Here is a 10869-nt window from a genome sequence, read left to right on the forward strand (position 1 = left end):
CTTTGCAGACTATGTTGTATCACATGGCACAACTGATTCCTCTAGCTAGTTGAAAAATTAATTTTTCATCAACATCAGCATAAATATGTTAAAAACATGTCCACAATCATGACTCTATGGGAATATAAATTTGTAGGCAACATGTGCCAAGTTCTTATGTTGGCTTAAACAACATTTGCCATATACTTAAAGTGACAAAATTCAAACAATTGACTACATATTCAAAACTTACTGAACTTCAATTGAATCAAGTACAGATACCTACATTTTTTACTCAAGTACAGTACTTTACTACTTTTACTTTGTTACATTTGACCACTGAAGATTTCAAATGGCTGTAATTTGCACTTGACATTACCTGAGGTACGCCCAACCAGTCATCAGCTTGTTGCATGGCTTCTCTGGCATTCTGCACGGGCTTGTTAGGGTCCCACTCTGCCCAATCAGGACACAGGCCTAACAGAACACAGGAACAGGGTAAACAAGGTTAGATATCTCTTCTACTGGGCTATAATAAGCTCACTTGGGCTGCCATTGTTATCTCTGCACCACCTTCCTCCCCATCACATGACCTTACCCGGCACGCTTGTGTGAGGCTATCATTCAGGAAAAAAAAAAGAAAGAAAACGAAACAGGAAACAATCTCGAGGCACACACACATTAGCACTTTCACTACGGCAACAGCTAGCTCTTCCCTCGTGCCGCTAATGCCTAAATTGGATTAGTGCTGGCTATTGCAGAAGGGACGCCCGCTCAAAAGGCCCATGCAGGCACACTACAGAATAGCCTTATCCCATTATGATTGACACAGAGGCAATATTAACAATTATAAGTGTACACACGGCTGATAGGCGGTGTCAATCATTTTAAGAGGATGCCAGTTGCCTTAATACTGTACTACGTGGGTGGTCAGTTTGGCTGTTTAATGGAATTGCAACAGAGCCTCTTATCAGTGCCTCTACAAATAGTATTATTATTCTGTTCAAATTTTAAAAAGCAGTAGTGTAGGTAATTATGGCAATGCTAAAATTACTAGAACAAAACGTAGTAGTAGGACCAATTTAAGCATATATTGGTGTGAAGAAGAAAGATATTGCTTTTTATTATAATACTAGCACTACAGTTCTTATTACGGTAAACACGGAAAGAGTAGCAAACTTTGTATTCTTGATTGTATGTAGTGTCCTGTAGTTTTATTAATAGAGAATGAAAGGGAAAGTAGAAGATTCAGCAGTACATGTGATTTTGTTTGGTAAAAATTATGTGGAATCAATTCTATCAACTTGAGTATTATATAAAAAGTAAATATATTGTTGCTTTGTTACATCTTATCTATCTAAGTGACATGATATGACTAATTCATATGACTCAGTGGTACAACAAAAACCATTACCAAGCTGTTTGGTTTGAGTAGCTGAAACAGCAGCACCTTGTATGGTCAGCCTGCACTGTGAAGGATGAGCCTGTTCAGATCAATGGTCCTTGTAAACAGTTCTACACAGCTCTACTCTTTGGCTAGTCCTCCACCATTCCCACAGTAAAAGACAGTTAAAAGTATAATATCTAACACTGGCAGTGAGTCAAAACGTGGCTTTGTGATTTTTGGGATTTTTAGACCATCAGTTTGTTGTATCTCTCAGATCACCGTGCATTTTGAAGCTACGCCAAGCATCCCCCATATGACAAGAGAGAAAGAATGCTGTCCAAATTTGGGATTGCTGTGGTGGCCAGTCTATAAACATTATATATTTGGGCCTTAGGGTGCTGGACAGAGTGAGTGAAAGCTTCAGTCATTGTGGGACAGCTGGCAGGGATGTCCTCCAGGCATCTCTGACCCCTCTATATACCCCTGACACTACCTGCCCTCTCGGGACACATTACAAGGCATTTGATTTGCCGTTTCAGTCTAGATCTATGGGTCTACAGTGTGTCACAGGGCAGTCATTTAAAGATGAGGTGCAGATTAGGCTAGTCTCCTTGGAAGATGATACCAATTCACACTTAAGTCCCCTGACCCCCAACTCCATAGTAACCAAAGTAAACTCAAGTACACACAAATTGTAATCTACCAGTAGTTATTCTTACTCAGCATTAGGGGCTGGGCGATATACTGTGTCATAATAATAAATAGAGTTTTTCCACTAGCTTGCACAATGTGAATATAGCTCTTGTTGCCAGTGAATATGTAATTTCTATGACTAAAATATTTAGAAGTAGGGCATTAAACTTATCTTTCTCTATGGAGGCAAACAGGTGAAAGCCAGGCCAAGTTAAAGATCAGATGTATGGAGAGGGTATGTGTTTAATCCCAAAGTGTGGTATTTGGTACAAAATGTGTTAATTTATTTAGTGGGTGCTTGATCTTATCCAAAAATTATGGTTCTAGGCCAGAGTACAGCTTCAGCAGTTTTTGCATTTATTTGGAGAGTTAATAAAACTTCGCTATACCATATAATAAATCCATTTATATTCAACTTCTTTCAAAAAATGCATCTACCTACATCTGCCTACATCCTGTTGTGTTTTGTTGTATATTTCCAATCATATTCCTTAAATTTATGGTCTACGCACCTGGGGCACAGTTGTCCACCAGAGCTCCAAGGGCCTTTCCATCTCTCCAGTCCCGGTTGAAGTTGGTGATGGGCAGCTGAGGCACCTTGTTTTGAATCCAGCCGAGGAGTCTCTGTTTGGGAGTGAGTTTCTTCGTCTCTTCATCATCCTCATCGTCCCACATGGGCATGGAGATGGAGTAGTGCAGAATGAGAGTCCAGATAAGACCCAGGATCAGCTTCAGATTGCCATCCACAATGGCTTTGCTATCTGCAGTTGGACACAAGACAACAAAAGAATTTAGATGGATTTATTTTACAAGCATGAAAATGTTTTATCTTGAATCAGCAGCATACCAGAATATTGATGCTTTTTAATACGTCCAAAGTGTTCATAGTCTTGCATTAGTTATTTAGTAGATGTAGTGTTTTGATGTTAACTTTATGTTAATGTCCAACAATAGCTTTGATAGTAGTAAGTAGTAAGCTAGTAGCAATAGAAATATGTATTGACCTTGATGGCAAAGTGGATACTCTATTCTCAAGTGATGGCAGCATTAAGTACAATGGGTGACGTAGATACAGAAGCTTTGAGAAAGGTGGTCATTGTTGTGGTCATAGTAGTTGTAGAATTGAAGTAGTAGCAGTATTAATTGCTGATTTTAGTAAAATAACAGTGTGGTACTAGTACTAACAAAACTTTGCATTAAATTTATCCAGTAACAATCTCAGCGAGATTCCTCTTGAATAACAACATTTCACTTTTGCAGCATATTCAAAAAGATGTTTCTATCTGAGCAACCGTCTGTAATATCAATAGTCTTGATGTGTGGAGGAGCTGACCAGGCTTTCTGAGTGGAAATATAAACAATGATGAGTGACTGCTGAGGAGACAAGATTCTAACGCCGCTCGCTGCTCCCCTCTGAGCCCCCTTCACTCAGACAGCTGTCCCGGCCCGGACCCCTGACAATCTGTCATCCAGTCACAATGCTGCTCCCAAGGCACTGACAGCTGAGGATATGTGCAAGTGGATCTCTCTCTCTGCATAAATACCACTCGGATTTCAATTACGTCCAAAAGTAGTCGCCACACCAGTAGCAGGATAAATCAAAAAGAAGAGATTAGATCCATTGACAACACATGCACTGCTAATTTCCCCAAGTTCTCAGTGGAAAAGTTAGCAAAGTAAGCTCTTTTTAATCCTCTTCAGTTTAGTATTAAGACATTTAAGCCAAATAGCCTCTAAGGAGATCTCTCATGTCATGATGAAGGTGTTATTTGAGATCCCTATCATTTCAATCTTTTCAGTCTCAGGTACAGCATGTTTATATCTGGTCTAGATTATCCTTCTATACCGCTTTGTCTCTTACGTTTATTTGGTTAGGCTTTTTTCATCTGGTCCTGGTTATTTTTAGTAATTTTAGCCTTAATCATTTTTACCATGGATTTTGTGAGTAATACAAAATTTGCTAGATTGTGTAAATAAATTCACAGTTATCCCCACCCTGATGTTTAGTGGGTATTTTCTGACAGTCAGATTTGATGTTTCATTATTTGATGTCTACAGGCAGGTGGGGACAGGGCCATGGCACAGCAGGCTCTGATCCTCACTGTGTCCAGATTTAAGGCCAACTGTGTGGGCAAAGCCACATCTATCAAATGATCTCCAGTTACAAGTTGTGACACATGTGCCACTAAGCCTGATGGAGTTTTTTTTAGCATCTCTCAGTCACTGTAATGGAAGCAAGCGAGGCATTATCTTTTAAAAGTATTGACCCACTAAAGCTGTGGCAGGGGGAGAGTGCCAGGGCAGGATGTAAAATGCCAGGGCCTCTATTATTATGCCCCCTTTCTGTCAAAAGAGTCTGATACAGTGTGTGTGTGTGTGTGTGTGTGTGTGTGTGTGTGTGTGTGTGTGTGTGTGTGGTGTGTGTGTGGGGGTGTGTGTGTGCGTGCGTGCGTGCGTGTGTGCATGTGTGTGGGTGGGTATGTGTGTGTGTCTGTGGGTGGGTGTGTGTGTGCGTGTGTGCGCATGTGTGTGTATGGGTGGGTGTATGTGTGTGTATGTGAGTGTGTATGGGTGTGTGTGTGTCTGTGGGTGGGTGTGTGTATGCGTGCGCTACAGCTGTGTACAACATTTAGTATGGGTACACTAAAACCCAAAAAACACCTCTGAGGTCAGAGGGCTTAACCTCTGACCTTACCTCTGCGCTCTAAATATACCACACACAAGTGCATATGCTATGGCCTTCACTTGGACACTTGGACAAAATATGCTGAAAATTTGGTTTAGTTCTGGCTTAGACTGGGCCATATTTTGGTTCCTATTTTATACATTTAGTCCTGGATTTATGGTCTAGATGTATATCATCAATAATATTATGTTTGTATTGTTATTTAAAAGTGGACATGTTATGTTTTACCTGGAACATTCTACAGAAAAGCATTAAACTTATCTATCCCCAAGGAGACAAGCAAGTGACACCGCTAGTTCAAGCAACAGGTTGGATCTATGGATCTCCAACCCCGCTCACAGTAAGAAAGCATGTTTTTCAAGGTATTTTTGAGCTACAAAAACACCCATTATTGAATAAATGTAAGATGAATAAGTTTAATGCCATACCATTGGGACATTCCAGGCAAAACAAAATCATAATGGAGACCCAATGGAGGTGACATACCTCTCACCAGAAAGTTACATGATGCACAGTTTGTTTAGTCAGAAAATGGACTTTAGTTATGGTTCTGTTAGTAATTTAGTCTTCAATGTCAACATTTAGCCCTGGGTTTTAGTCCCTATAAATGTAAACCTGGTTTAGTTCTTGATCTAGTCATTAGTGGACATTGTCTTAAATCATTTGGGCAAGATGCTAGTCCTGATTCTGTCCTTACTAACCTTTGAGGCCTGCTTTTGGTTTAGCCCCAATTTTACCCAATGCTATGGGTTGTTTTTCTTCATAAACTACTATTATAACTTTTGCTATGTCAAAATAGACCTAAATATTATTGGTCATATCATTATCTCAATATTTAACACAGCTCCCTCATAGTCCACTGACCAAAAGCCTCAACCACGCTGGGAATTTCACTCAAGTGTGTGGCAACATCATTAGTCACTAAACAGAAAAAAATAAAGTGTCACAAGTTTAATAAGTTTCCGTCCTGCTTGAATTGTGTGCTCGTCCACAACGCTATAATTAAGTAATACGTCTTCTTCTCGCCTCTGTGTATTTCATTGGGGGATGTTAAATGTTTGAAGAGGTATTCTATTCACCCCCGCAGTTCACCCTGACACAAATCCACAGAATTTAATGCAACTCCAGCTATCTGTCTCTTCCGCTGGATCCCAGAAGAGCTAATCCCCTCCTCACTCATGTTTGGGGACAGGAGAGGCTGTCAACAGAGAGTCTTGGTAACTCAAGTTTGACCTTTCACCTTTCAGTGTGTATGGAGTCTTATGTGAGTGCTGTCAACTGGTGCAAAAAATCCATCTGTTTCATTATTGCAGCCTCACTGAGCTCTCAACCTGAAGTTCATGATCACAAAACTGCACCAGGCTAGGCTAATGCATCAGCACGGCTCTGAGACAAGTGGGTGACCTCAGTGGCACCTCTGCAGTAATTTTCCAATGAGTGCTTTGACCTATGCTTAGTGTCACTTATCATTAGACTGTCAACAAACCGCTTCCGGATATGAAAGCAAGTAATACAAAAATACAGCTAATATGGCCAAATAGTAGCCTAGTAATAACAGTAGTAGTAGCAGTAGTAATAGTAGGCTATGTCACTAAGATACAGTGTGTTGTCAAGGTATAAATCTGCCTTGTTAATGTGTAATCATAATTCTCTTCACTTAGGTTCTCATTAGTAGGCCTAGTTCAATTAGAGTGGACCCAATAACTATGGGCCTTAGACGGGGTATCCAACATTGGCAAGACAGACATGCATGCATTATCAAATTCTACATCTATGAGCATTATCTTACTTAAACTTCAATTGTATTAATGCAAATGTTTCTAATGTGTATTAACTTACCAATAGACACTAATTTAATTCTTTCTCTATCCAAGAACTCCAGCGCCACTGATACATTTTCCAACTTCATCTGTCTAAAGTTGGGTCTCGCGTGATGCTTCCGGTACATTTTCTTTTGGCTCAGCACCTCCAGGAGAGAAATGAGCTTGAGGCCGTCGCTAAAATCCTTCTGCAGGTCGGTGATGGTTTTGTTGACACACTTGAGATGCTCGTTGCACCACCTGGTAAACGTGTTCTGCTGGATCTTCTTCCATGGCGCATCCTCGGCCAGATCCTTCTCCGTGGCGGGCATCTCGTCGTCCTCCTCTTCCCCGTAGTCCGCGGCCTGGTAGTACTGTGGAGGCAGCGGCTCTTCCCCGTAGTTATTGCTCATCATGATCCCTTTTATATACTTCGGTTGCACTTGTGTGCTAAAAATGCGCGTAAACTTTTCGCGGCCTTATGGCAAAAACAAGTTCAGTTCAAACTTGGGAGGCGTTTTCAAGAAAGCACCTCGGGATTTTCGGATGCACTTGCGAAGAATGTCTCCGTCAGGAATATGATCGATTAATTTATTCGGTTTAACAGTGTCCAAGGCAGTTGCTCGTCCGCTTCTTTTAATTGGCACCTTCTTGACAAACCGAGCCCTTCAGAGTAGATGAACTGTGTGAAGGTGAGTAGAGTAGCACTGTAGTGTCTTCAATGTTTGAGTGTGTCCACAGATGGGTTTATAAAGGGCCCGGGACGCGTCATCCAGGGTCTGTGATCATGGTCTATTTGCTGGTCCATAGGAATACACTCAGTGGGGTCGGTTTACGTGGCGCTGATTGGCCCGTGCGTCTCAGTTGCAACACGGGCCTTATTTTTAGGCGCCCCTATTTGGACTACAGGGGGCAGGGACTTACCGATTGTTGTGAGTGTGCGTCGTGCGTGCTCCAGGGTCGCAGGGACTTAACAACGCAGCTAATTCAAGAAAGTGATAGTTCAGATGAGTTTAGGGGTACATATAAAAAAGTACAGACGCATGACATTTACTGAAAGTTATATAGGAACTTTTAAAATTATTAGGTCATGATGAAGCAGTTGCATTATCTGCGTGCACATCGCAGCGTCTGCCACCCATAAGTGAAATATATTACCATGAAGACAGGCAAAGGTCAATAGCAGCGCAGGGAGCTTTAGAGGCTTCCACTTAATTTAAGGAAATGGGCCTGTTCTAAGCTCTTCAGTAGTTCCCATAGCACTAGTGTCATCAAACAAGGGTGACTGTGGCCACTTTCAAATTACATCCACCCTGCCCACAAGTATTTATATTTTTGCTTTAGTTTCTTATGTTTAAAAGTCCTATGTTATGCATAATTGACTCTTGTAAACTTTAAGCCATGTTATAATGCTGTTACCGCCTCAAAAACATTCACACTATTTGAGTAATCCTGGATTGTTATAGTGTACATCTCCAAAGCTCAAAATGCTCTGTTCCACGTTGCAACGTCGTGAAGCAGTTTTCAAGTTAACAGCGGTCTGAAATCATACAAATGATTCTAGTGAAGGTGTATGGAGTTTAGAAACACAGTGGAGCACTCCCTGTATTACCACATGACATCAACAGGTGGAACATGGCGTGTTTTCTATTTGAGAGAAGAATCAATCTAAATATGCAGGATTTGTGTGTTAAACATGTGTGGAAGAAACAAAACACAAATCCAGATATGTTTTTGATAAGAAAACAACTTTATAACAGATTAAAAAATAGCATAATATGAGCCCTTTATATAAGAAAATAATTCACACCTCAGTTTCTTCACTACAAGGATATATGTAATACTAAATGAAACTGCAGAAATAGAGTAACTGTAGTGTACTCTAGTAAGATGGCAAAAAGCTAAAAACAAAAACGATGCATTATTTATAGGCTGCTTAGTATTGACCTAGTTAGTTAGCATTTTTCTTTTGATCTTTTACTCCTACTGTACCTCCTACTCACTCACAAAACTTTCCTGCAAATTTGACATTTTCTTAAGAACTTAAGTTGAATTGAAGGAACTTTATTTAAATGAATGTTTGTATGTGTAGACAGACGAAGCGTGGTGGTTCCTGGAGTTGCTGGACTGTCATGGACCTGTGAGTCAGCAGCACACAGGGACTTGGAGGTGCGGGGTAAGAATATCTGTGACACACGCTCAAGGCATTCATGGCATTTTAAACCTGCAGCCTCAAGTGTATCTCACTGCCAGACAGATCATATTTTGTGTTTTCTTACACCTATTGTTTACTGACTTTTAAACTGTCTGTAACAATAAACTTTATGGTGGCAGTTTGTAGCAATATGAAGCAATAGAAGTGATAGATTTAGAAATGGCAAAGCAGAAATTAGGAACAAACAGTGGCAGAGTGGTTAGTATCTTTGTATGCTATGTGGCTTAATTCTGATACTGGCTAATGACAACAGAACCTGTGGTGGAACGTAACAAAATAAAAGTAGTATAGATGTAAAAGTTTTTGGTATCTGTACTATTTTAAGAGGATACTTTTTATATCTACTCCACTACATTTCTGAACAGAACTGAAAACTGAAAAGTAAAAGTTTTTTTTTTTTGTTATTAGTCTGACACCTGCTGAAATGTCTGTGCCTGGTTTTTAACATGTTTGTAGTTTGAGCAAACAAAATATACAAATAAAAGAAAAAAAAAACTCTCTTCTGTTGTTTCTGTTGAGTATTTTGTTTGCTCTAGTCTCTTTTCCTTTGATTAAGTACTTAACAAAACAAACAGAAAGAGACCTCTCTAACAATTTTAGATGAAATGTTTTAAATGTTGTTTTTAGATTTTTTTTTTTTTTTTTTCACAAATTTGACACTTGAAACAGTGAGGGTGCATGTACATAAATAAACGTCCTCACAGTTGACACAGTTATCACCTGACTCTATTCTTACCCTCTCACCCTTTAATTAGGCTTATACCAATGCCTGTCAGCTGAACTTATTAAATATTTAGAATAGGATTTGGGGGACATGCACTGGACAGATAGGCCCGTAGCCAGGAGCCATTTGATTAGATTTCACAGACGATCTGTGACTGACATTTTACTCATTAATGCACTTTTCATTTGGACATCCATAACTCTGACAAAACAAGACAGAATTGATAAGATTTAAGGTCCCTATATGTTACGGATGACATTTTCCCTCCATATCCTATAACATAAATCACACTTTATAAATCGTTGTCCTTATCGTACCCTGCCTTGAATAAAGAATATGACTTCAGATCCAACCCGTGTCTAATCATAGGCAGTTCATATCACAGGACATACTGTTTACGCTTCATCAGTAGAGTACGCAGTGTGTCAGTTTTATTCCTACAAATTTCTATTTAAAAAGGGATGTAACATATTGTACTAGTAGTATTTCTAGATACTGAAGTAGGTACATTGTGTAATTTTTCTGGTGGAGGGTTCACCACCTGCTTGTCTCCATGATGAATATGTTATTGCTTTGCCCGAAAGCTCCACAGTTTGACATTATACTTTTATATCTCTATGGAGACAAGCAGGCATTGCCACCAGGCCAAGTTAGGGGTCAGACCTGTGGGGAGGCAAGTCCACCCTCAAGTAAGAATGCACATTTTTCTATGTATTTTGAACAATAAAAACACATGTCACTGAATAAATATTGATAGTTTAATGACACAGTTTAGTGACATTCCACTGTCTGTGGAACATTACTGGCAACCCTAACCCAGTGAAGTAGTGTAACCTAAACCAGAAAAGTTCCACAGTGCACCTTTAAGGGAGGACAATGAGCTAACGTTAATGTACTTCCACTTAAGTACACTTATTTTGCACTTTATCAGGTCAGATTTACACCAGTCTGGTCTATTTGAAATCATTGGTCTTGGTGCGGTAATCTACAGTTGCCATATAAAAATCTATATATACCTACATAGAAATATTTCCGGTGTGTAATTAAGTTATATCTAGTACTATGGTAACATATATTACCCAGCTCTATGTCACTCACCCTGGTTACTTTTAGATAATTACTGCTTTAAAGCCCTGGTAAACCATGACTGTTGATGAGTAATGACTTGTGGAAGGAGGGCCTCGTGACTCTCCAGTCTTTCACTTGTAACTAAACTATATCTGTTTGCTTACATCATGTCTCCCTCTGCTCTTTAGGTTATTAATATCACTACTACCCATGTAACGTGATGCTGTACAGGGGACACTCAGGTCCTGGGAGGATTTCATGAATGGGAGGCCTAGACTTGAACTATGAGACCACAATCTAAGTAAAGAAATCCTTGAG

The 10869-nt window shown here is 39.8% G+C and overlaps 1 protein-coding gene across 1 annotated transcript in view; it reads right to left on the minus strand.

Annotated features, from left to right (window-relative positions):
* Positions 1-7217, minus strand: part of LOC110169294 (filamin-C-like) — a 28387-nt gene extending 21170 nt beyond the window's left edge. The window contains exons 1-3 of the mRNA XM_055155710.1: positions 6585-7217; positions 2572-2820; positions 359-456 (exon numbers count right to left, since the gene is read on the minus strand). Of these exons, the coding sequence (XP_055011685.1) occupies positions 359-456; positions 2572-2820; positions 6585-6960 (723 nt within the window). The 5' untranslated portion in view covers positions 6961-7217. The remainder of the gene's footprint in view (positions 1-358; positions 457-2571; positions 2821-6584) is intronic.
* Positions 7218-10869: the final 3652 nt, after the last annotated feature.

The sequence above is a fragment of the Boleophthalmus pectinirostris genome, unplaced genomic scaffold (genome assembly GCF_026225935.1).
Source record: "Boleophthalmus pectinirostris isolate CB_2022bp ecotype Guang Dong unplaced genomic scaffold, ASM2622593v1 HiC_scaffold_2, whole genome shotgun sequence".
Classification (NCBI taxonomy): Eukaryota; Metazoa; Chordata; class Actinopteri; order Gobiiformes; family Gobiidae; genus Boleophthalmus; species Boleophthalmus pectinirostris.